The 27,256-nt window shown below is 38.2% G+C and overlaps 1 protein-coding gene across 1 annotated transcript in view; it reads left to right on the top strand.

Moving 5' to 3' along the window:
- Positions 1-15,405, top strand: part of LOC114463415 (potassium voltage-gated channel subfamily D member 3-like) — a 99,589-nt gene extending 84,184 nt beyond the window's left edge. The window contains exons 4-8 of the mRNA XM_028446961.1: positions 4,255-4,356; positions 10,513-10,605; positions 12,278-12,531; positions 14,585-14,853; positions 14,932-15,405. Of these exons, the coding sequence (XP_028302762.1) occupies positions 4,255-4,356; positions 10,513-10,605; positions 12,278-12,531; positions 14,585-14,819 (684 nt within the window). The 3' untranslated portion in view covers positions 14,820-14,853; positions 14,932-15,405. The remainder of the gene's footprint in view (positions 1-4,254; positions 4,357-10,512; positions 10,606-12,277; positions 12,532-14,584; positions 14,854-14,931) is intronic.
- Positions 15,406-27,256: the final 11,851 nt, after the last annotated feature.

Raw genomic sequence — 27,256 nt, forward strand, 5'->3', positions numbered from 1 at the left:
GAGCCACAGATCTGCTTTGCATTCACGGTCTCGTCTCTTTCAGAGTGATCGCCACTAAAGTTGAATCATTGTGCTGTCAAGTTTCCTTTCGAACGAATAGAGAATAATACGTGGCTGAAGGTTGTTTCATTTGCGTGGTTGTCGTACATGTCGCTCTTCTGCAGTTTTTAAGATGAGATGGCTGTTTCTTTAGATTTTTTTTATGTGATAATGATTTTTTCTTTCTTGAGATGTACTACTTTTGAGAAGATATATATTTTGATTGAACACTTAAAAATCAGTATCAGTGGTAAATTAGTGCCTCACACGTTGTAGTTTGAAAAGCAATTGATTTCTTTGCATTAGGTTAAATATTGATTCCTCACAGCCTTCAGCGATTTGAAGGCTCATTTAAATCTTAACCTAAGTTAAATAATTCAGACTGAGCTGCTTTGCGATTCAAAAAAATAATTTTAAAAATTCATCAGATTAAAGCTTTAAAATGTTGAGCTTCTTAAACACTTGTTTAGACGCATGAGCACACCAGCAGAGGAGACAGCATGCCCTGCAGAAAATATCAGTGCAACCCATTGCATAGCGATTGCACATAAACAAGGATCGTTGTTCGTTATTCTTTCATATAAGTCTTCCCTCCTCTTGTGTCATAGAAAGTGTTTGTGATCGATGAAAAAAATAAAATAAAAATGCAGGCAGCGAAGACGGCAAATTTTCTTTCTGAATCATTCACTTTTCGACTGCAAAGGAGAGGAAATCAGGGGATTCTCTGTTCTCTACCTCTATTTCTCATGCAGCACTCACCACAGCCCAGCCATGCTTATTAGATCTCAGATATCAGCAGTATTAACATTTTCACATTTAGACTTTTTCTAATGCCTCCAAACTAATTCCATTACTTTGGATTCATGTCTGGGAAGGAGATATTACTCCGACTTTCTCCTCTGTGTGAAATGCATTTACTGAGGAATAAAGCGAGCAGTAGGGGAGGTTAAAGAAATCCCTCGCCATATGTGTCCGAGAGCACAGTACAGTCCCCCTAACATCTTCTTCATTAAAAAAGATCTGACACTAATTCGCCTTCGCTCTTCTACTCCTTTGCTTAGTTCAGTTATTGCATCCATGATTCAAACAAGTTTCATCTTCATCTCGACCAAGGAAGGAAACGGCACCTGTAGGAGATTTTAACCAGAGGCGGATATTTCTTCTAGTCTATTTTTGAAACATGTGCAATCAAGTTTTAATTATTATTTTTTTATCTTTACATTCAGCTACAAATTCCAATACACACTGACATCCACTAAAGACAATGAGATAATTGTTTACCCAGCAGGTTAGTTTTCTTGAGTATTCAGATTGGTAAATCATTAACTATTCTAACCGGGAAGTCTATGAGTATAAGCAAAAACTGAGAATTAATAAAGAAAATACGCTTTTTAATATAGTTCTGATCAATTAAGCAATGCTGCCTGTCTTGTTGAAAGTATTGAGTTTGAGTGATCTTATTTGCATAGAGAAAACATCAAGTGGCTAATGAGTCAGGATCCCGCTGAAAAACTTTGATTAAAATATAGACATATGTGATGTGCAGTTTTTTAATGAGCACTTCAAAAAAAAAAAAAAGACAGAACAAACAAAAACAAAGTTACACAGCCAAGCCAATAAGATATAGACGATATTTGGCTCGTGATAACGATATGGTACAAAATTAAAAGAAAAAGGACTTTCTCTCTGGACAGACTTACATACTCTGCCCCTCATCTCCTCTTCAGACACCACTCGTACCTTTGATACATCTTGAGATAAGATTTTAATATTGAGATATCTTGTCGCATGCTACATCATCCCACCTTTACTGAATCTTATTTTACTACGAGTTCTTACTACTGGTTTTTATCGATTTTAGACAATGGTTCACGTTTGAACAATCATGCAGTCTTTTCCTCTTGTAACAAGATCCCAAGCCAAATCTCCAAATGAGACATTGCTGTCGGCGCTTCCATTGGTCCAGTAGAGACAAAAACAGACTTTCATGAATTGTTCCATCCCTCTGGTGTGTTGAGGATTATGCATCCATGCCAAACTTCAGAATTCATTGTTTGGACTTTGAGGATTAAGAAAACAATGTGATTTCAAAGTTGAACCTCTACTGACTTTCACTTTGGATCCACTTGTTTTGTTTTAGCGAACACTGAGGTGAGTAAAGATTGTTGTGGTGAAGGGTTCTAATGAAAGGGGCCGTCACCATGGGCATCGGGTCAAAATGCCCTTTTCAGACAATGAGACTGGATATCAGTTCAATAGGTTTATTTGATCAGCTTCGGAGGCAACAAGAACAACAGAAAAACACACATGAAATGTTTGACCTCGGTGCTGAAAGACAAAATGAAACAATATTAGAATAATAAACAACTCAACTTAAAACCATTTTCTAAAGGAAATAATGGTAAATTAGGTACTTAAGATAAATTCAAGTGGACTTTGTAACAAAGTTAGTTAGTTCGACCTCAGGTGTGTAGTATAAGTTTAAAGTGAAATGGTCCCAAACTTTTGAGACTTTAGGTTGGTTTTTCTCAGTGGGGGCTGGTGCATTTTTCTCCATCGGAGGCTACAGCTCCAAAAAAGATATACATCAAAAACAGGGTTTGTGTAGCTTTGAACAAATAAGTAAGGAACATTGCAGTTACAGAACTGCTTTCAAACTAACCACAAACAAGAAAGAACAAATGTAGTTTATATCAGTGGTTATCAACATTTTTGGCTCAAGTACCCCCTTTTTCTCATTTCGGAAAGTAAGTACCCCCTTATGTCCAACTACAACATTTTGCTCAGAATACTGTAAAAAACAACAACTATAGAGCATAATGATGGAATGAAGGAGTAATAACACACATTTTAAAGAATCTCATTTTGTAAATAAGTGGAAAGAAACAGTATTTAGTGCCTCGTGAATAGATTTATTTCTATTAATTTGAGAAACTCTGGTATATACAATAGAGTGTGTCAGGGTTATTATACTTCTTGAAATTTTTTGTTAGTTTAGCAAATAATTAAATAAAAACGGGGTGACAAAGGAAGTGGTAAATGAACATACATAATTGAAGACCTGACAAAATATAATTTAAAACCTAGTTTACAATGGACATATTCAATGTTTGAAATCATCAAATTTAGTTCCTAGTTTGTTCATGTTTCTTTGCCTTCTCTGAAAAGTGCTTTAAATGGGTCCTACCTGTCTTTATTTGCACTGGGTCGGCAGGTAGGCAGGGAAAGCAGATTTATTTAATTTTTCTTTCTTCATTTTGCTTCTCCTTCTAACTTCTCACGGCTTCACATGCCTAAACCACTTCATGACGGACGACTGTGACGTCAGCCCCCCCATGGCGGGAGGGGGGTGTTGTGTAAATGATCCGGCTGCATTCAACTCTGCACAGCCGCAGAGTGTCTCTGGGCACCGGTTAGCTGCGCCCAGAGTCACTCCTTTGACTCATATTGAAGAGGAGTTACTGCGCATGTACAACTTTTAACGAGAGTGGACGGTAAAGATTAGTGCACCCCAAGGAGGAAACACGTCACTAGGCAGACACAGATGAACAAATCAACTTTACACATCATCATTATCTGTATGATATTTATTCTGATTATCTAAATACAGATATTACTTTGTTTCATAGTATTTTTAATTCATTATCAATTTTTATCATTTTTTATGTCTTACTCAAACTAACGTATGTGGTGGGGCGGCGCCCTAGCGCCCTCTATTGGCCAGCCGCCACTGTTTTTTCTTCTATTGCGCAATTTGTCTTCACAATGTAAAAGTGGAGCGACACCCCTCCCAGCAGCTCATGTATGGTACTGCAGCAAAAATGAAGCAGAACGCGGCCGGAATCTTGAGACAATATTTTATTTTTTCTCTTTGAAGCCCCCCAGCAAGAATCTCAAACTCTGCCTATGGTGTAACATAACCTAAATTATCATAAATGCTCCCATAGTTCTGAAAAGCCAAACCTGCACTTTAACAAGATTTGTGATGATAAACAATCCATTGGACAAGAAAAAAGATCGTGAAAAATGTGTCTGCATTCATACAGAGTGACATTTAAAGTTACATAGTTTCTTTTTTGTGTTATTGGTTCAGTGTCTGAAGCTCAAGCTTCTGCCTAATGTTGTGAAAGATTGGCTCGTATTAAATACATCAGTCATGATTTGTGGTCTTTGTCCACACTGTCTGATGCTCTAACCTCTTCTTCCCACATCCAGAAAGCCAGGCTGGCACGGATAAGAATATCCAAGAGCGGCAGTGCCAACGCCTTCCTGCAGAGCAAACGCAACGGACTGCTGAGTGAACTGCTCGAGCTGACGGTGAGAAGAAGAATTTACGACTAACAACGCACAGTGGGCACCATGACACCTGAGAATTACTTTCAAATGTGTTGCATGGAAGTGAAGGCAGTACCAGTATTTAGTTATTTATCACACTTGATCTGCTGATCTGCTCAATACTTCATTTCACTGCAGTGCGATATTTCAGATCCCAATACTTCTCACACAGGCAAACAAACAACTACAATTACTCTCCTAATTAGACCTAGAGAAGTTTACAGAAGCTTTAAAATGGCAGCAGAGGTAGTGGAGACTTTATTATTGTAGTTACTCACTGCAGGGGTTTGAGACATAATGGATCAACTAGTGACGTTTATTTCACTTTATCCTGTTTGCTTTAGTCTCAGTTTCTGCTATTTTTTTCAAAGCAAAGTAATGCTGCATTAACAAAATAGGGTGACTTCCTAGCCGAGGTGATGATAATGAGATATTCAGAGCTGAGAAATGCTGAAAATGTAGACTTTAGAATCTCCACAATTCTCTTCTCGAAAGTAGCTTTGAACTTCAGAGAGAGCCGGCTGGTTTTTATGCATGTATAAGTGGACAATATTCTCTATATTTAATGCATGAACATCAAAACTGTGAGAATTTGGCATTTTGTTTACAAAACTATGTTTAAAGTATTTAATAGCAGAAGCTATACCCTTTTCATTTTACATGCACTTGCAAATGTCAGCACTCTTTTTTTCATGAAAACAAATATAATATATTTCAGTTCATTCTTTAACTTTGATTAAAAGAAAAGTTGTTTGGAAAAGCATGAGGACATTGCCTATGTTAAATCCCTGCCCATGCAGCCTGCAATGACCCACTCCCTTCCTTTGCAGTTGGTCGCTAAAATGAATTTGGATCTAATCGAGTCCAGTGTGAATGCTCATTATTGTCTGGAAGTGGTTAGAATTATCATATAAATGCCATCTGTGAGTGCTGCGTGACCCCCCTCACCCCACCCATCCCTCTACATGTTTGTGATGAAGCTGCCAGAGTGCGGACCCGCATCACATTACCACAACGTCACCGCTGACAGTCATTTTGTCATATTCCTCATAGTCATGCAGTGCAGCAAACTGACTCTCACTTCAGCCTATAATTAGATTAGAAGTTCACTTTTCTGACAGCCACTTATTTGTTAACCACATCACTGGCTCTTTGTCACAAAGGGCGACTTATTGACGATCCTGTCATGTTTTGTGAAAACACGGGCTTTAGAAGCATTAAAGTTTCTTTAGATGCTGTGTATTTAATTTCCACTCTTTTATTCGAGAGTGACAGGCCCTTGTGCTAAACTTTGTCTTTCTCTGCATTCCAGACATCTGAAGACTTATTCATATCTGGGATTATTAAAAGGAGGTTGTTGTGTCAAAAGCATTTGAACCAAATGTGTGAATAAGGGGAAAGTAAGAGATTATCAACAAATATTCTTCTATTAAAATCTGATAGTCAGTGTTACAAAATTGATGTTTGGATAATTACAAAAGGCTCGAAATAACTTTATTTTTGTGTTTGTTATATTTATTAATTATGCAAATCATTCATTCAGTACAAATGAGTGCGTGCATGTATGTTAATGTTATTACTATTTATGTATTATTAGTGATTGGTTTGTGGTTCTCAGTTTCCTGTTGTTTGACAGGAGTGGCTAAAGTGGTTCTTTTAATGTTGAAGTTTGTTCTGGTCATTTGGAATCTGTAGTTAACTCAAAAAAGAAAATACACAAGAAACAAAACCTACTCTTCTCATTATGGAAATAACCACTGATCCACTATGCTCCCTATTTTCAAAGGCAGAAATAAAACAAGGTTTTTTTTATTTAATTTAATTTATTTTTTTTATCTAATACTCATTAAGAAATGTCAAATTCTGTAAACTAAACAACAAAGTGTATAAGCCTATTCCCACTATGAGTCTAAACCTCTAACTTCCCCATAACTGGCTTTTAAAGTCCTAAAAACTAGCTGACTCCAACCTATGAATAGAAAAGCGACTTTTCATTTTATGTGCATTTAAATTCAAATGTCCCCTCGAACTCCTGACTGATTTAGAGCTTCTTTGTTGGTAACAGAGCATTTTACAATTCTCCTTTACTGTGCCTGAAAAAGGTGCATTCTGAATGCTATGAAATACATGACAATTCTTGGAAGTTGGCATTTGAGCCGCAGATTTAAGCCATAAAGTTTGCCCTGAGATTAATGTTGAAAATGTAATCTCCCTTGAAGGGAAGAAGATTTTACTATAAGCCTTGAAAACAAATTACATCAGGCTGGAAGAATGAAAAAAATGCAAGTTATCACGTAAAATCTAACCTTATGGGACTTCATGATGTAATAACATGTCGGGGATGGGCTGAACTTCAAAGTAGCATCACATTAAATGTAATGTATTCCAGCTTTCCTACTATCCTCACTTATTAAGAGTTCAAAGTCTAACACACACTATATATCACTAGCCTTTTGCAAAAAAACAGAGATACACAGCAGTGCACACATACGGTCAGTACCTTTATTAATGTGAACACTCGGGGGCGGATTCACTAAGCTCTGAAATAAAGGGTGGTAATTCAGTTGCTTCCCTAAATCCTTTAGTGAAGCAGTTTCCTCACCTGCTGCGCAGAGTTCACTAAGATTGCAGCAATGATTAGTGCACATTCAGAACTGGTGCAGACCACCCTTATTTAAATAAGAGTTTTGTATGTGTTGTTTTGAACATGGAGGGTGAACATGAGTGCACGGAAGCAAAAATAAAAATTTGAAGCAGCAGAATTGGCGGTGTATGTAGTAGTATGAATTCCAGCAGATAGATAGATATTCTTTATTCATCCCGTAGTGGATGTGACTGTGAGTGACGGATAGGTGTGTGCGTGAGGTTCGATCGCGTGTGTGTGTGAGACAGTAACCCGCAGAGGAGAGGTGGAAACACGTCCAGCTTTTTTTTTTTCTCTCCCTCACACTTGAAAACACATGCTCATGTTTGGTCTAACCCGCATTCAAAATCAAATCAAAATAAATGTTTTGCAACAGCAAATAATGGACAAACACCATGGGGCCATGCGCAAGCTGTTCAAAAAGTTTCAGGTCGAACAGACACTGCGTCAGAGAGATATGCGTCACACACACACACACACACGGAACCTTTTTTCATCTCCGCTGTGTTTTCTGTCCACATTTACTGCAGCGATGATCTCTGCGTGTGTGTTTGCACCTGCTTTTTAGTTGTGCTATTTTTCCATACTAAAATAATCACCGCAAACAGTTCCAGATTTCATGAATCGCATTGCTCCCCCTGCATACATTTATTTGCATGTCCTCCTCCCATTTTTTTGCTCCCCCTGGGAGATCCGTCTACTATACATATTCATCAGGGGAAACGCGGTAAATGGATTGAGGGCGCATTAGGAAGCGCAGCAGTGGCGCACTCCTGATTCCCTCGACCTTGTACTTATTATTAGCGCGTGGAGTGACGTTTGCACACATTTCAATACCACTGTATCTTTAGTGAATCCACCCCTCAATTTGGGTTGTGGACTATGAATAATACAAAGTGAAAACACATGCACTCCTCTAGGATAGAATAATGGTGGAGTGATGATAGATAGATAGATGGATGGATGGATGGATGGATGGATGGATGGATGATAGATAGATAGATAGATAGATAGATAGATAGATAGATAGATAGATAGATAGATAGATAGATAGATAGATAGATAGATAGATAGAGAGAAATTCGAGTGCCCAGTCGCATACCTGTACATCGTGTGCCATACATTCCACACACACACACACACACAAAAAATAAATAAAAGGTTAAAAGTTACTGACAATAGTGATAAAAGTGCACATTAGCAGGGAGATATACGAAAGGTATTGAAACCACATACCAATTCTAGAAAATGCTTTTGCAAGTAAAGCAGATAGAGACAATAATTTGTCAGATAGACATAGTATAGGCCTCATAGAACATGAAATCAAAGATTGTTTGCTTGAACAAAATAGAATAGATAGAGAAAGGTTGAAATTGCTGCATAAATGTTTGTTTTTATCTCCACTGTAAACACTCTCTTATTGAGATTGTAGGAACAGTTTGCACATTGCATTGTGGGATGTGGAGTCCCATAGACGGATGCATAAAAGTGTGATTTTTTTCCATGATTTCTTATGTTTTTCCCCAAAAAACTCTGCTAAAGTGACGTCCCAGCACATTTCTGGTGATTTCACAGACTAAAGTAGCTGCAAAACTATATTGGGGTGTACACGGAAAGATTCGAATCCGGCCAAAAATTGAAAGTCTCGTGGAGTAAGGTGCCTAAACACAAGGAATACTGGGAACAAACTACAACAAAATTTGGAGAATCATTGTCCTCTTTGTCTGGCAAAGAAAACTCAATAAAACACTTCTATGCTTTCGTCCACGTGTCCTCACACATCCAACGATGCAATATGCGAAACTTTTACAACAATGTTTACGGTGAAGATCAAAAACAAACTTTCAAGCAGCAATTTCAGGCTTGTATATCTTCTTTTTCAGCAAATGATCTTTGATGTGTTGATTTATGAGCCCTAAACTATGTCTTTATCTGAACAAAAAAAGTTTTTAAAAAAATAAATCATCCTCAGCAGCTTTAACTGCATGCATAGATGGATGGATGGATGGATGAGGAGAATGTATAGTTGGATGAAACTGTACGCATGTCTTGAAAATTCAAAGACTTGTTTCCTTCCTGATAGAAAAAGATTCCAGCTTGGATCAATACAATACATCTGTGTGAATCTATGTAATGGTTGAATTCAGTTTTCCTGTCCTTGACTGTAACTCCACTCTGAGACATCAGAGATCTTCCTGTTCTCTTCCCTGCAACGTTGCATTGTTCATGTTCCTGCAAAGTCAATGAGATTCTTTTGGCTGGATCTCCTTCCTACACAAATCCCCCCTCGCTGTGGGCAAAAATCATTTGGTGTTGGTTTTGCATGTTATTTGGCATTTGGAATGACTCTCAGACTAAGCGATGTTAGATGCGTAAGCTTTAAAACCAAGTTCCTTTTTGCAGAGACACCAACAAATGGCTGCATGGGTTTGTTTCTCTTTCTTCACACAATCAGATTTTTTTTCTTTCTGACGCTTCACACTGTTATGGCAATTTTTATATTCATCATCATATTGTCAAATGTGTGTTCATGTGTACAATTTGTCATGTTTTAATACATGATGACTCCATTACTCTTCGCACTTTTGAACAGCTGAATCATGTTAGATTAAACAGTACAGATCATATTGAAGGCCATACACATGAACACACACACTATCAAGGATAGATAAGAGTGGCGCCCAATCTTCCTCATAATATACACGTCATCATCATCCTCAAATGTTTCCACTGTTGGGCATCTGACTCCCTCCTTCTCCTCACCTCAGGGTGGAACTTTTTCTGTTATCTGTATAAAAGCTTAAGCTGTGAAACTGTTAGTTAGAGCGGGTCTTGCCTTTTTGCTCTGCCACGAGCCTTTTGCCTTTCATTCTTTCAGGATGGAAGCTTCTTTTTTACTCCTTTTTTATTTAATTTTATAATAAACCTTTTTTATAAAATCATCAATGCCTCGCCTGGACTCCATCATTCAACCAATAAATCATGTCTCCAAATGAGGTCAACCGCAAATTTGCCGTGACAACACATAAAAAACCGCTGAGCTGCTGAAAACAAACAACAGCATTCTGTAATATCTACTTGAATGATGAAGTAGGGAATTTGGGAGTTGCATGGTTCTTTCCATCTAAAAATATTGCTTTGAATTTTGGTTTTTAATCAAATAAAGATGTTTCTTTACTGGCTACAAGGAGCGTATTGGTAATAAAAACATGTGAAAACAAAAAACAATCAAGAGAAAGTTCTGTCCATTATGTTACAAATCTGAATGATATTTTTCCATCAGTCTGACAAAGACGCCGCCTGTCTGCTCATAACAGAAAGAAGTACTGCAGTAAATGGACCGCAACTAATTAATCACAACGCTGACTTGTTCCCAATGTCAACAGCTTTTTATTTCTAATGATGCAGCTTTAGTGCTTCACTAGGAACAAACTGCACAACCTGAACACATACATAACACGTGTGCGTGTCTTTGCCTTTGTGTGGGCTGTTAGGGTAAAGAAGAGGACGAGCAGAAGCTGCTGAAATCTCCATCTCTGTTAGAGACCCAACACCACCACCTACTGCACTGCCTGGAGAAAACCACTGTGAGTGCACTACTACTCGTCTTCTACACTGATTTACTGTGAGTAGTATTGATCTAGATCAGGGGTTCTCAACATTTGGGGTCGCGAGACACTGGGAGGGGGTCGCAAGATACCTTTAAGAAATCAAGAATAATTTCTGAACAATTTGAGCCCATTTTTGTTTATTTTTACTGTTTTTCAGCAACTATATTTCAACCTATTTTCATTAGTTTTTCTTGCCACAATTTTGCTCCTTTAATGTATTTTTGCTACATTACTCCTATTTCTGCTACTTCTCCATCAAATTTCAATGTCTTTTGTGCACATTTTTTCATATGTTGACCTATTATTGTCACTTTGAACATCTTTTCACCATTTTTTATGCTTTTTTTTCCAATTTAATCATATTCACGATTTGTTGTGCCAATTTTTTGGCAGTTTAACCTAATTATTACTACTTTATTCCTACTAAATTACATTACCCATTCCGTCTCTGCCACTTTGAAGCAATATTGACACTTTAAACCTTTTTAAAAAAAAACTTAAAACTTATAAAAATTTAACCGTTTTTTGTTTTTTTTTTGTCCATTTATGGCCACTGTAATTTGCCACTTTTAACCAATTTCTGTGGTTTCTAAAATAGCATTTCACCACCTTTTCCACTATTTTTGGTCACTTTTTATCTATTTTATTTCTGATTAAAACAAGGATTTACATCTTTAAGATGACTATATACTGTGGCACAAATAATAATACACTTGCTGGATAACAGTGAATATTACTCAGATAAATAAATAAATGTGGTTATCACAGTTATAGAACAATGGACCATCATTTTGCTTAATTTATGGATGGGTCCCTTCAGGTACAGTGGGGGTCCCCGGTCTCTGGCAGCTTTATTTTGGAAGTCGTGGGCTATAAAAGGTTGAAAACCACTGATCTAGATCACATGTTTCAAACTCAAGGCCCGGGGTCCAAAACCAACCCTTTAGAGTAATTATTTTGGCCCACGGGAGGAAGTAAACAAATTTGAAAAAACATGATTGTGTAAATTACCAAATAATTCAGATGTAGATATCTCTGCTTATCTGAATACATAAATTCAGTAAAACTCTGCAGTATTTGCAGGGGCTCGCAATTTTCTGGGGCCTTCATCACACGACTGCAGTCATTTTAATGGCAATTTAATCATAATTGTCAAAAGAACACTCTAGTCTTCTAAAAACCTGCAATTTCTTAAAAAAAATCCCACCTAAATTACACTAAAAAGTATCGAAATCTTGTAGAATTTTGAACAGAAGATCTCCTAATGGATGACATTGGTGGCTTTTATACAGTATACATGGAAGTGCCACCTAAAATCTGTGGTCCACTTAAGATTTAACTACTTCGTATTTTGCTCCTGAACTAAAACAAGTCTGACACCCCTGATTTAGATAGACGCAATGCAATTATTCAAGTATAGCTTTTTATTTTAAAACTGTTTTTAGACTTCCAAATCACATTGAAATGTATGTTCAAGTGCTGGGTTTTACACCTGGCTTTCAGACACACACACAATTTCAAACATATTTTAAACCCTGTTGCACAACGCAGCAAGAAGAGATTAACACTCATGTGGTGCTAGTTTGCCATCAGCAAAGGTGTAAAAAAGTATCTGCTTGTTTTCTATTTTTAATCCTCTCCTCTCCAGGCTCATGAATTTGTTGATGAACAGCTCTATGAGCACAACTGTCTGGAAACAGCTCTGCAGACGTATCGCTCAAGCAGCCCAGCCATACCTGACAGCCCTGTGACCACCTGCTGTGGTCGAAGGAGAGAAAGAAACCACGACGAGGCCAACACTACACTGCCCTGCTCCCATCTTGTCCCGAGCCACCAGGACCCGCTGCTGGAGCTCAGTGCCTTCCAAATGCAGCGCTGTGACCTGCGGTCACATCACGCCAGGTAAGGCTGAGCAACACAAAGAAGACAGCAGCAGGAGCTGGAGCCAAATGTCAGCCACTCATTGACGTGCAAACTGATCAGAAAAATGGATTGTTTTCAATTTACTTTGACTTAGGTTTAAGGATGTGCCGATTTATTGGGATATGATGACGATTGGCCAATATGTCTGTGACCAGATCGATTAGAATTTAAATGAAAGCTTAAATGTCAAACAAGTGTCAAACTCAAGGCCCAGGGGCCAAATTCGGCCTTTCAGTGTATCTAATATGGCCCACAGGAGAAAGTAAAAATTACAAAACATTAATCATTGTGTGGATTACCAAACTATTCACTTATAGATACTGTATCTAGGTACCTCCCAATTCACACATTCAGTCAAACTCCACAATTTGCTGGCTATCACAATTTGCCAGTGCTTTTATTTTTCATCACAAACTATAGAGAAAATCAAAAAATTTCAAAATTCTACATTTTTTTCATTAACAATCCCACAAGATTCCTTTAAAAAATCAGGAACAAAATAAAGATCTTGTCATGTATGGCTTGGATGTTGTCTGTGCTTTACATACAGTACAATATATATCAATTACACATGAAATTGATAACTAGGTCACAATAATGTAGAAATAGTTTTTATTTCCAAAAATATGTGGCCCTCTTGAGATCAAACTGATCCATATTTGGCTCGGGAGTCAAAATAAATTTCCGACAGTTATGCATGTTTTGATTGTGACCGTCACCAGCCCTCCCTCAAGAAGGGTACACAACATTTTAATAAAGGGAAATATTTTAAAGAAGTGTCTATTCGTACGGTTGCCGTACGGACAACCCCCGGGGCTATTTACCGAAGAACACGTACGTATCGTTTTAGGGTTAGGGGTTAGGATTAGGTTTAGGGTTAAGTTTAGAGTTAGGGTTAGGGTTAGGATTAGGTTTGGGGTTAAAATTACAGTTAGTAGGGTTAGGGTTAGGATTAGGTTATAACCCAATATTGCAACAATTTTTAGGGTTAGGTAGGGGAATGTGTTTTCTCAGTGAGACCCCCAGGGGAGTTCAGGGACTCTCACAATTAGATAGGGATTCAAAGGCAGGCACAGGCCGACGCCTGTCATTTGTGTTCTTCTCTTCCTTTGGTGTAAGTTTAAGGTCCCTGAAGTTGGCCATTGAGAGGAGGCGGTAGTGGTTGGTGTTCGGGCTAGGGTTCATGTCTGAGTGTAGTAAACGTGGAAGGTAAGTATTGCACATTTCCCTTAAATTTGGTCCTTGTGTGGAGGCGGTAGCGAGGCCATTAGGTGGAGGCAGTAGCGGTTAGGGTTAGAATCTAGGTTTAGGTTAGGGGTTTAGGGTTAGGTTTAGGTTATAACCCAATATCGCAACAATTTTTAGTCCTAGGGTTAGAGTTAGTGTTAGGTTTTGGGTATGGTTTAGTCTTAGTCACGCGACCTAAACTGGCCAAATAGGGGTGCTGCGTATGAATAGAAAGTCGGTATATTGATACGACAACCGTACGAATAGCCACTGCCTATATAAAAATAGAGGGCAGTGTCACACCCTAGTGAGGATGGGAAAACAGGGGAGGGGGAGTTAGGGTGGACATTCAAATAAGGGATTGTCATGAAAGCTGATCAGGTCAATCAGCTGAATGTAATATGTATACATGTTTTTTAGCATGTCTCAAAATAAAAAAAAATAATTGCTAGTCAATAAGGAAATAATATTCAAATACTAATTTGAAGAAATACAAAAGTTGGGAACATTATTATGTCGTGTTTTTACAAATCTACTGTGCAATTTTTTGCATTGAAGTGTTTCTCATTTTCATATCATTAATACAAAAATACTGATAGATTTGGTCTTAGTAACCAATGAATGATTTGAAATTAAATCAGCTTTCGAAAGAAAGAAAGGACAAATATGAAACTTTTTCATTTCAACAAAATGAAGGAGGATTTTTTTTAATAAAAAATGAACAATGATAGAGAAATTTGCAGAAAGGTTTATTTACATTTTTATTTGTTATCATTCATTCATTCTTTATCGTTTCTTATCTCAGCCGTTCAAAACTCAACCTGAGAACCAATGACAGGATCAGCTGTAAAAGTGGACGCATCACCACAGCGATTATCAGCCTCCCGACACCCCCCGCACTCACCCCCGATGGGGACAGCCTTCATGGTCCCACCCTACGCAGGGCACCCCTGCCTTCAGGTCACCAAGCAGCCACTGCAGGCCTCCAGATCACAACAGGCTCCTGCAGCAGCAACATTGTCAAAGTTTCAGCTCTATGACTCTCTGACTGAGCGGCGTAACTCACCTGAACAGGTAGGCTGTAAAAGCAAACAGGGGAGGATAAAGTGGGCGGAGTCACCATGGCTGTTAACACAGTCTTCTCTCACACAGGGCTCATGACGAAGAGAGCTACGCTTTAGAATATTGGAGATAAGAACCGTGGTGTCATGAACTGAAATCCACAAACTCCAGCTGTAAATGTCCTGTAGATACAGATTTGAGTCGATGCATTTCTTTAGTTTCCAACAGCAGCACAAGACGTTCTCAGCACTGTTGATTAAATGATGTAGAAAATTAGATCAAATTACCCATTGTGTTTTCTGGACTTTTTGCTTTGTCTTGTTTGTGTCATGTGTTGCTCGTTTTGAATTTATTAGAAAAAAAAAACGGAAAAAATTTAGAAATGTGTTTTGTATTTTTTACAGAATCATTTGCAAAGGGAGTCAACACTGCTAATGCTGAAGCTCAATGTGTGTCTGGTTTTGTCATCGAATGTATTAATGACCTTAAAGAGTAACTAAACTCCAAGGTTTATATTGTAACATCTCCAAAGAACAATCTATGCCAGGGGTTCTCAACTGGTCTCACCCTGGGACCCACATTTTGCCACGGTCATTAATCACTACCCACTTTTCTTTTTTGAATTCCACCAACCAAATCGTTTTTCAAAAATAGCTGTTGAAAACCTGCAAGTTTCTTTCAAAATAAAAGACAAGTCCATCATGAGAGACATTAAGTATTTATTTATTTTTGACCAGCTGTCTGCGACCATCCCAGTACAGGTCCGTGACCCACCAGTTAAGAATGACTGATCTATGCTATGCTAACTACTCACTGTATCTCTCTAACCTACTCGCCACAGATTGGAGCGTCGGGAGGTGCAATAACCTCCATTCTCAGCCAATACCAAAATTTGATTGTAACAGCTGGGTTTCAACCAATAGAGGGCAGTCACTCTTACATTTTTTACAACTAAATATGCCAAATTAAAATGCTTTGACTAGAATGTCAAGAGTTGGACAAGAATGGATCAACAACACTACTTCATACTAAATACATTTGGTTTCAGCAGGGGAAAAGTGTTTTGTGGGTTTAGTTGCTCTTCAACAAACCACAGCCAACTGTGATATCAGGTTTACTCTTATTGAGATAATCGCTAGAAATTCTGGTAAGACTTTAATTGAAGTTTTATACATAAGGCTGATATTACGCTGTCATTAGCATGAATAAGGTGTCATGTAGGCTGTCATTAAGTGTCGTTTGCTAAATTATGACACCTTTGGATCTATGTTTGCATTGTTTGGGTTAGGTGGAGGGATTTAGTGGGGTTAAGTAGGATTAGGGTCAAGGTTAAGGGTATGGTTAAGGTTAGGGTTCTTGTTTTCTCGATGAGACCCCCTCGGGAAGTTGAGCCTCCCCAGTTACAGTAGATAGGGAATCAAAGGCAGGCACGGGCCAACACCTGTCATTCGTGTTCCCCTCTATCTTTTGTCACTCATCAAAAAGGTTTGTGATATTGTATTAATATTAATGCGATGTCAGTGCTCTGGTGTAGCAAGAATGAAACAGGGAATAGAAGCAGGGGATGGGTGCACCCTCTCCATTCTGTGTCCGTATGGGCCCCCTGTTGTAAGGTTATGTGTCTAGTGGTGTGAGGGTTCAGAGAACTGTCGCCGAGGGTCAGAAGTGGGAGCCTGTCTTGGCTAACAACTACAACTGGGTCTGTTTGGACCTCTCCCAGCTTCCAGTCTCCCCACTCTACCCTAAAGGTATGGGATTGGAGGTGAAGGGTGTTGTGATCCTGTACGACTATGTGTAGTCTGAGGGTTCAGAGAACTGTTGCCGAGGGTCAGAAGAAGGGTCAGGTTAGCGTTACTGTAGGTAAAGGAATGTGTTTTCAATGAGACCCCCCGGGGAGTTCTGAGCCTCTCCCAGTTAGATAGGGAATCAAAGGCAGGCACCCTCATTCGTGTTCCTCAGTTCCTTGTGTCACTCATCAAAAAGATTTGTGAAATTCTATCAGTATATATGCTGTGCCAGATGTGTCAGGTGTGAGACCATTCTGTGTCTGTGCCTGTCATAATTTCATGTGTCGTGTGGTATGAGGGTTCATTGAACTGTTAACCAAGGTTCAGAGGTTGGAGCTTGTTTGGGCTTCACCACAACCTGGTCTGCTTGGACCTCATCCCATCTTCCAGCCTCCTCCCCTCCTACCCGTGTGTAGGTATGGGGTGGAGGTGGAAGTGTTTTGGTGCGTTCTTGTCAGTTCTTCCTTGGTTAATTTTATGGCGCTCATTTTTAGGTGTCCACATTTGTTTTAGTGTAATCTCCCTCTAGTGGTTGGTGTTAGGAAGGGCTAGTGGTTGGAGGTGCAGCCTCGAATTTGGCCAGAAAGTGGAGGCGGTAGCAGTTGAGGTCAGTGTGAAGGTTCTTGTCCAGGTATAGTAAAAAAGGAAGGTCAGTAGTAGGGTCAGGGTTAGAATAGTGATAGTTGGTCAGGGTCCGGTAAGGAATTGTGTGTCAGTGTTTCTTTTTTAGAGGAAACCCTTGATCAACCACGCACAGAGAGTCGGGGGTCCACAGTCAGTCTTCCAGGTTGTCTTTTGCGGGACAGAAGAAATATAGTGAGGAAGGCTTGTTGCGGGATGCGTCTTTAAATTCCCATTAAGGGTTACGGCTAGGGTTAGGGTTAGGAAGAACACTTAACGACAGCCTTCATGACACCTTATTAATGCTAATGACAGGTCATATCAATGTCAGCCTTATGTATAAAACTTAAAGTAAAGTGTTACCGGAATTCCAAACCAGACATTGATGGTAAGTAATCAAGGAAACCCACCACAAAAGCAGATTGCTAGTTCAGCTTTTCTTTATGGACCTCAAACCCATTGATCATGTGTATCTTTCAACCTGATCAGGGTCAGTTTACAATGAGCACAAGCCAGGGTTTGAGCATACAGTACACAGCCTTAGCAGTCATTTCCGTGTGTTTACATGGACGCTGTTTTTTTTTTTTTTTTTTGTCAGTCAGATTGAATTCATCCTGAATAATGAGAGGTCATTTTTTCTCAGTTTTGTCAGCAACATTGATTAAAAAAAAACAAAAAAAAAACACCAAAATGTTGATTTTTGGATCAAATTGTATCAATTTATTCTGATAGATGTGGCTACATGACATTGTTTTATTCATGTCAGAGTTTAATCTGATTACTTATATCATATAAACTCTCACATGTAGGATTTGTGGCTTGGATAAAGCATTTGATAAGTGATGCTCCCAATGTGGCAGCAGAGAGGATTCAACTGATCCCCAACCTGCGGTTATGATCCCTGTTTTTAGCCGCTTTGCTGTGTTGCAAATTGAAAATGTGTTTTGAGTAGTCTGTGGCTTCCAGTCAGGTGTGCTGTAGTTATTTGTGTAAAAGTTCTTTGCACTGGTTTCCCTAAAACAAATGCTGATGGTTTAACTTCCATTGTGAAATATTTGTGTGTTTTGGGATTTTTAAATTGTATTTAATTTTATTTATTTTCTTTGTCTGTTTTGACTCATTTTGTGTTGTATTTGTGTGTTTTTTTTGTGTGTGTGTGTGTGTGTGTTTTGAACCTAATGTGAGAGTACTGCGCCAAACAAGTAGTTACCTTGTCTGTATCAATGTTGTGATTTCTTCAGAAATTGTCCACGAATATTTGTGTGTTTATTACATTGTTATCTCTGAAATTACCTTTGACCCTGGGTACAGCTGAAACTTATCTGGTACACATTACACATCAGATTGAGTGATAAAATAAATTATTGATACTATAAGAAACGTGGGCCTTATGTGAGCCTTATATTTTGGTGTGGGTTATGATAATGTCATAATAAAAACATAATACATGGGGATGAACATCCAGTAGTTGCTTTGTCTGTTATGACTACAGTTAAAATCAAATTTACTTTGACAATATTTTCAAAAGCTCATCTACTGCACCCCCAGTGGTGTAAATATGAACTGCACACAGTTGAGGGACATTATGGCCTTTAAGATCTTATGAGATGATGCCTACATGTCTTAAGAGTCTGGGTTCCTGCTAAAATATGTGTTTACATTTGATTACTTTAGTTTTTTGTTACTAAAAGTCCTGCCATCTGTGTTTTTTATCCTTGAATTGAACTTTTCTCTCTGTTACCTGTGTTTCTGTTTGTTTGGTATTAAAATCTGCCTCAAAAACAGGCTCTATTATCTTCTTTCTCCCTGCATGCAATGAATAATATTGCAATTCACTTATGGTTTTTTGCTTGAAGACTTTTTACAGTCAAACGTGGATTTCCAATAACAGAATTCACCTCTGTAAATTATTTAAATCTACTTCATGTTTTGAGTTTTTTGCTCTCTTTGGAGGAAACTGGAGAACCATGATGAAAAATGCAGGTAAGCACGGAAAACATGCAAACTCCACACAGAAAAGTACTGGGAAATCAAACCTAGCTTTGTTTGATCCAAATGTGTGGGACCCAGATGTTTTATTTTATTTCAATATGCCAGCAGTGGTTTAGCATAGGTTGTGATCCTGGATTACACCCATTGACTTGTCTAATTATATTATATAATAATATTGTACTGGATTATTCATTGATCTCTCAAAGGCTTTTGACATTGCAGATCATGCTATTCTTTAAATGTACTGTATGCTCTCGAGAGGTTGGGTTGTCAAGTAATGCAGGTAAATGCGTCAGCAAATATCTCGCACAAGTGTTGATTATGACAGCAAATATTGATTTAGTTTTAGTCGTAGTCTTTTGACCAAAATTCCACTTAGTTTTAGTCAAAATTTAAACATCAGGACTATTTCAGTTATAGTCTAGTTTTAGTCAACTAAATCTGTTACAGATATAATCCACTAAGAAGATTAGACTTTATTGTCATTTCACAGTGTGAAACAAAATTTGGGTACGATCCCACATAAGGTACAAAAGACATTTACACATCAAGATAAAATCAATTAATATTAATAGTCATTTTAAAATAGACATATATAACATTAAAAAATAATTGAAATGTATCTATCCATATATAAACACATTTACATACCTACACATACATACATACACATGCCTATACCCTATTGTAGTTACAAAGGTATTGTATAGTATATATAGATTTATAAAGCATAGGGGTTTATGCATTTTTTTTAAAATAAAAAAGACACTTAGTTCTGATTAAATTTTGTTCCACGTTAACATTATAGTTTAGTTTATATAGATATATATATAGATTATATATATATAGAGGGTTTTCTAGACGTCATCAACCTGGAAGTCGCCATTTTGGAGATAAGCAGCAGGTTTATAAACAGCACACAAACGGGAAAATCCCAAATTTAAAGAGGAAATGCTGAACTATTGCCGTGTTTTTGACTGTACTAATTGGTCGGACTGTAAAACACGTGGAGTTTTATAGACTGCCAAAAGTTCTAACAGATCAGGGAGAACAATGTCTGCATTTTATAGTCAGTAGTTCTACATCAGGAGAGCAGTGACATGAGACTAGCTCACCGTTGTTGCACCAGTTGTTATTGGTGTATAATATGCAAACACCGCCGCCCTCATCTCCTGTCTTGCATTTAAATCCAGCTTCAGGTAGTCCAGGTTGCTCTGCAGGGAGCGGACATTAGAACGCAGGATGGAAGGAAGCGGCGTTCTCTGAGGATTAGCTTTTAGCTTGGTTGCTAGCCCCGCTCCTGCTTCTGATCACCCCGCTTCCTCCGCTGGCGGACACCGCTGGTACGAGGCTCCGCTGCTTCAGAGGCCACTGGATGTAGTCGGCGTACCAATCTGAGGCTTGAGGTCCAGAGTAGTTGCATCTAACGCACTATAACTGTTTGATTTGCCTAAATTTAAGATTGCCTGGCTGTCGTATATTATTTTAGAGTAACTATGCTGCAAGTTCACTGTGAAATTATTAGAACTGTCTGAGTTATCTGCCAATATACAGTATATCCGTTGCTAACGTGAGCCTGTACAGCCACAGCTGACCTCCAAACTTCATCATGATTTAAGGTCTTCGACGGAAGACTCTCTGGGTCATTGATCCAAGACGAGGGAGCCGACTCGTATGGATCTAAACCGTACTTTTTCCAAATATCGTGCCCTTTCCTGCGGACCAAGTCCTTCCCTGTATGCCTTTGCATCTATAACCCATTTTGAGGAGCTTTTCTGTGATTTATCCATCGCAGAGTTCACCTCTGTGAGCCTCCAACGTGTAGTGTCAACATCCGCTTACCTCCAACATGGCCGCACATCTGAGTTACTGCCCAGAAAGTTATGTCGGTGAAAACTCTCTATTCGTCGACAAAAATATCAATATATTTTACTAAAGTTTTCGTTCACGTGCATTTTTTTTTTTTTTTTTTTCAATTTGTTATAGTCTAGTATATGACTTAAGCAAATATACTGTAGTTGACAAAAAATTATGCCAAAAATCTTTAGTCAACAAAATGATCCTCGGGTGTAGCCACATAATCCACACAAAACAAAAAAAAACCTTTCATGCATGTCATGTTCTTTTAACTTCTCTTTTATGTGTTGAACCAGGTGCTAATGTTGGCATTATTTCAGCCTCGGCGCTCATTAAAAACACTCTTTCCAGCTCCACACCTGTTATTAGCAGCAGTCTGACAGACGTCATCTGCACACACAGAGGCTGAAGAACTAAAGCAATGTGAGACTGAATCATCTGTGAAAAACACCCACACAACCAGCAGCTGCTACTCCGTCATTAGGAGGAAACACAGTGCATGAACAACCCTGCATACAAGATTTCAACACGTCATTATTTATTTTGTAAATAAGCTATTTATGTGTCTGTGTTGGCAACAGATTTTTCAATACTGTGCTGCAAATGTTCATTTTTTTTTATGTTTTAATAACATTTTGAGAAGAAAAATTCAACTTGACATGCAAGACCTAAATAAACAAATTAATGAAATCATTAAGTGTGATAACAGGTTTCCACATGTAACTTAATGAACAAGTTCGTAGTCAACAAATAAGAGATTAAAGGGTGATGAATAAAGCTGTATTTCGATTCGTTACTAAAAAAAATAAGTAATAATAATAATATAAAACATGAAAGAATATTTTCACAGTGAATTTGTTTATTAATGTTTGACAAAATATATTTTTTAAACATATGAAAGGAGTTTTTTAAAAAAAAAAACAACAAAACAAAGCCATTGCAGCAAGAGCTCAAAAAATTATGCAGAGGTGTCAGAAAGTTGTACTGTTACATACCTACCTGTAGGTGGCAGTGTTTCGGCACCATTGGCAGATGGTGCTGAAACACCAAATTTATTGTGGAGAATGAATTCATTTAACAACAAAAACTAAAATCCATCCGAAGAGATTTGTTAAAAAGAGCAATAAAGTTGCGGTCGAGCAATAAAGTAACAGAATACATAAGTGTGTTCCTCTCTCTGTATATAAATCTGAGTTTATAAAAGTCAAACACCCACATTTTAACAACTAAGTTTGATGTAGTTTCAGTCAATTAAATGAAAATCAGATTTGAGTCGACAAAATCTGTTACAGATATAGTCGACTAAAAATATACATAGGATAAGAGTTTGTGTATTTTTAAAAACGTTACACTTGAAAATGTTCATGTTTGTAAATACAGACTTATCTGATGAGATCCAAGCGTAAGACACATGAGTTCTGATAGGATTTTGTCGTATGTGACAAAATTATAGTTTTGTTTCATATTTGTCGACAAAAATATAAATATATTTTGTTACAGATTACTGTTTCAGTGGCCAGTAGTCATATTCTAGTTCTTGGCACTTAAAAATGTTGTTGATGAAAACTATGACGTACATCTTTGGTGGACAAAATGAACCACGTAGATGACTCTCACAGGCACGTTGCATAACCACACAGCTTTGTCTGGTCTCTGCATGAAAGTCCTGTCATGAAAGACACCTGGTTGATTTATTCTCACAGATGGTGCAAAGAAAAGTGAGAGAACCACTCACACCTGCACATAAGACTGTTTGTGGCCATGATGCATCATTTATATCAGCTTTGAACTCGACTGATTCAGGCTGAAGACATGCATGTGATATGAGACCTGTAAATACAAGCAGGCATGATGATGATGCATACACATACCCTACCTCTGAGGTAACTAATCTTTTACTCTTCCTGTGTACTCCGCCTCCCACTGATGATTTTGGACTGGGAGAGGAGAGAACAAAACCTACGCGTGCATAAGAAGAAGGCAGTGGCTATCCGTACGGTTGCCGTATCAATATACCAACATTCTATCCGTACACAGCGCCCCTATTTGGCCAGTTTAGGTCACATGATAGGTCAGTTATTGGCCAGTTTAGGTCATGTGAAAATTGTTGCGATATTGGAGAGAATACAACACTGCCAATAGAGCTGACAACAGCTGGATTACCCTTGATGTAGAGACAAAACAAGTGGTGACATTATGGATGAAAAGGGAAAAACCTTCCAAACACCTTCGAAAGAGGAACTATTCTTGAACTGGAGGAATGCTAACAACGTCTGGCAGGGAACAAGGCCAACACGAACAAAGATAGAGAGGAGGAGGACAACACTGACCACAGATGAGAATACACAAAAAAGGACGGTTCAGAAGAACTCAAGAATGTTTGACCAGAGAGACATGTAAACCCATGTAAATTTACGATGGTAAAACAGGGGACGGGACCCGGATAAACAAACTGCTTCTCTCGTCTCCTTTTTCGGCATGTACAAAAAAAAAAAAAAAAAAAAAATGTGAAAAAAAAAAAAAAAGTGAATGTAACCATGTCGGAAATAAACTGAATAAATAAATGAATAAATAACCTAACTCTAACCCTAAACCTAACCCTAAGACGCAACGTACTTGTACTTCGGCAACCGTACCAATAGCACCTGGGTAAGTACGGCAACAGTACAAATAGACACTTACTAATGCTGCGTTCACACCGAATGCGTCTTCTGCGGCACCGGACGTGTCTGCCCCACGCAGGGTCCGCAGGATCAAAAAATTTCCCCAATTCGCATCATGCAGAAGCGAGGAGCTGTGCTCCTTTTTCTCCTCTCATAAACATAAACCACCAGTGAAAAAAGCAGGTGTGATTAGCGGCTAATGCTATCCTAGCTCAGTGCTACTGAGAGAACTTTTACCTGCTACTACCACATCCTCACTGATTCGTGGGTGAACAGACCGGTGTTCGTGTTGACGGCCTGACGTCATCGTCAACAAAGACTCTGATTGGCTTTCGTCATGCAAAACAGTCGCAGGAGTCCAATATTTTCAACTCTTGCGGGTGTGCGAATATGTGTAAAATTGGGAGCGCGCTCGTACGGCCATCGCACTTGACGTGCGGATCGGACCGCATCTGGGACGCATCTATCCATTGACTTTGTATGTAATCTGGACGTATGGGCATTTCGTGACACATCCGGTGTGAACGCAGCATTAGACCACTTCAAGTCCCAATATCAGTCGATAAATTTAAACCACAATCATGCCAGATGTACAAAAACACATCCTTCAAGTATAAAACAGGATATGTATGTGTGAATCTGCTCGTGCTAAAGGTCACGTGGCAGTTTTTCATTGTTGTATAGTTGTTGTTTTTTTTGTATTTTTGTTTGAAATTTTATTTTTTGTACTTAAAGACTGTCATTAACTTCTAGCACGAATCACACAGAAATGTCCTCTGTTTTTTGTACTTCTGAGTTTGTTTGTGAATCGTTGGACGTGAGTCGGACATGTTTTGTGTGTTTTTACTTGATTTTTAACTCCATTCACTTCTATTAAATCAAGCTGTAGTGAAAAGTTCCTTACATATTAAAAGAAAGAAATGATAAATAATATATACAGGCAAATATTAGCCAAAGTAATAATATTAACCCTCCTGTTTTCCTAAGGGTAAAAAATGACCCGTCGCCATGTTTAACAGCAGAGAAAACCCTCCTGAATTATATTTTTTTAAACTTGAAATTTGATGACTTCGCCTAAAGTGAACCCAACATTAGAAAAAGTGAAACTTTGCCTTTGTTCATATTACCTTGAAAGCTGCACACAAACAGGGTACAAAGACTGTCACAGGTCTTTGTTGAGGTGTGACACACAGACACCAGGAGAAACTGAGGTGTTCCCAGCAATAATAATAGGAATACAAATAATAGTGGACTAGATTTTCAGCCTTGTGACTATTGTGTGTTACAGTTCACCGTTTTACTTCAGTTTGCATTAAACATGTGAAGTTTTAAAAATCTAAAGCAAACCACTTGTTACAGACTGGCTTCCTGATGATTTTATTTCCCGTGCACTGTTGATTGTTTACAGTAGAAAAACACTGCACACAGTATATCCTACGCACACAATAGTGGAATGTGTGTTGCTCCTGTTGCTGAGTGCCTGTTTTAGTTGCTGAGTGCCATGTGTGTTTCTCTGACAGCTGAGAGGAAGTGGACTCACACACACCGTGAACAGCTGCAGGTTTGGGATTCTCTTCGACATGAAAGAATAAAGTTTTACCATCATTGATCTGTGCTGCTGCTTTGGGACACAGACAAGGATGATTATTTTAGTACAAAGTTTAAAGATGAAGATGCCAAAGGAAATGTACAACGTTTGCACTTTCACTCACTAATCTCCCTTCCTTGTCTATGCAGAGTCGATTTACTCAGTTGGAACTCACAAGCTTGTTTTTGGAAGGTGAGAAACCAGGTGAATCACGACTCAACAAAAACATACAAACGCTACATGTCCTGTGATCTGTGAGGCAGCCACTTTTATCACAGAGGCCTGGGATTGGTTATTTATTCATTTCTAGATATGGGTGATGTTATTAGCCCACCGATATTATTGGCTCATTGATATAATCGACCAATAAAATGTGATATTGGTTGACATCTGTATCGGTTTTTCCACCGATATTGAAAAACCGATATGGAATGTCGTTTGAGGCAATATATTAAATAATTCACTTGTTACAGGGGTTTTTTTTTTTAATAACCAAAGTTGACTAAGTATTCTTATTTTGCACAGATGATGTTTTATGTTGAATACATCTAGTGGGCCGTCACATTAAATACTGCCATAGCCTTAACCCAGTGGTTTCCTGAGTGTTTTTTTTATATATACTGTGTTACAAATACAGAGAAGCCAGATTATGATTCTGATTTTAGAAAATATAGAATACAGTTGATTAGGATTGTGTGTTTCAAAAAGAATAATAATTGAAAAATGTTAACAAGACATTTTTAATCTATGGTTTTTTCAACAATTACTAGACATTTCGAAGGACCACATTTAAATTCCAAGTGACCCCAAGGTAGAAAAGCACTGCCTTATCCTGTTATTTTTATGGGAAGATACTGTATATAATGTGACCTTAACTCAGATTGGTGGAGGGGATTTTGGAAATCAAACATTTAGCGTTGGACAAAATCGACAGATCAGATATCGACAAAAAGCTAATATCTAACACCCCTTATTATTTCTTAATTTGTCTGTAGCAGTTTTCCTTAAACTGTTTACTTTCAGTTGAACAATCGTTTTGAGGTAAACAGACTTTCCTCTGGTAGGTCAACAGAGGAAATCATTGTTTTGTGTTTGCTTGGACGACTTCTCACCGAAAACACACACATTTGTGTATCCCATATAGAATAACTGGGACACAACTCTTCCTTCCCTCAACCCTGGCTCAGGTGTTTCCTCTCCACACACACACGCACACACACACACGCACACACACACACGATATCTCTTAGTAAATCCTTCACTCCAGTAGACCAGTGGTTCCAATCTCAACCTTTTCAGCCCGCGACCCCAAAAATAAAGGTCCCAGAGACTGGGGACCCCCACTTTACTGTTGAACACAGACATGAACATGGAAGAGTCATGTGGAGACAGCTAGGGTCATCTAACAGGGGGAATAAAGGTTTTTGGGGCTCACCCATGAAGTCAGCAACATGATGGTCCATTGTTCGATGAATCTGTGATAACCACATTTATTTATCTATCTGAATATTATCCACTGTCATCCAGGAAGTTTATTATTATTTGTGCCATAGTATATAGACATCTTAAATATGTAAATTCTTGTTTTAATCAGGAAAAAAAATAGGTTAAAAGTGATGAAAAATGGTGGAAAAGGGTGGTGAAATGGGATTTTAAAAACCACAGAAATTTGTTAAAAGTTGCAAACTATAGTGGCCACAAATGGATAGCAAAGGTGGTAAAAACAGTTCAAAGTATCAATAATGGAACAATAGTTGAAAGAATTAGTTTAAACTGGCAAATAATGGGCATGACAAATTGTCAGTGTGGTTAAAGTGGCAATAATAAGAATGAAATATAGTGAAAAGAAGTTAAAAGTGACAATAATGGGTTAACATATGCAACATTAGATGGAAAAAGTCTTGCAA

The sequence above is a fragment of the Gouania willdenowi genome, chromosome 5 (assembly GCF_900634775.1).
Source record: "Gouania willdenowi chromosome 5, fGouWil2.1, whole genome shotgun sequence".
Classification (NCBI taxonomy): Eukaryota; Metazoa; Chordata; class Actinopteri; order Blenniiformes; family Gobiesocidae; genus Gouania; species Gouania willdenowi.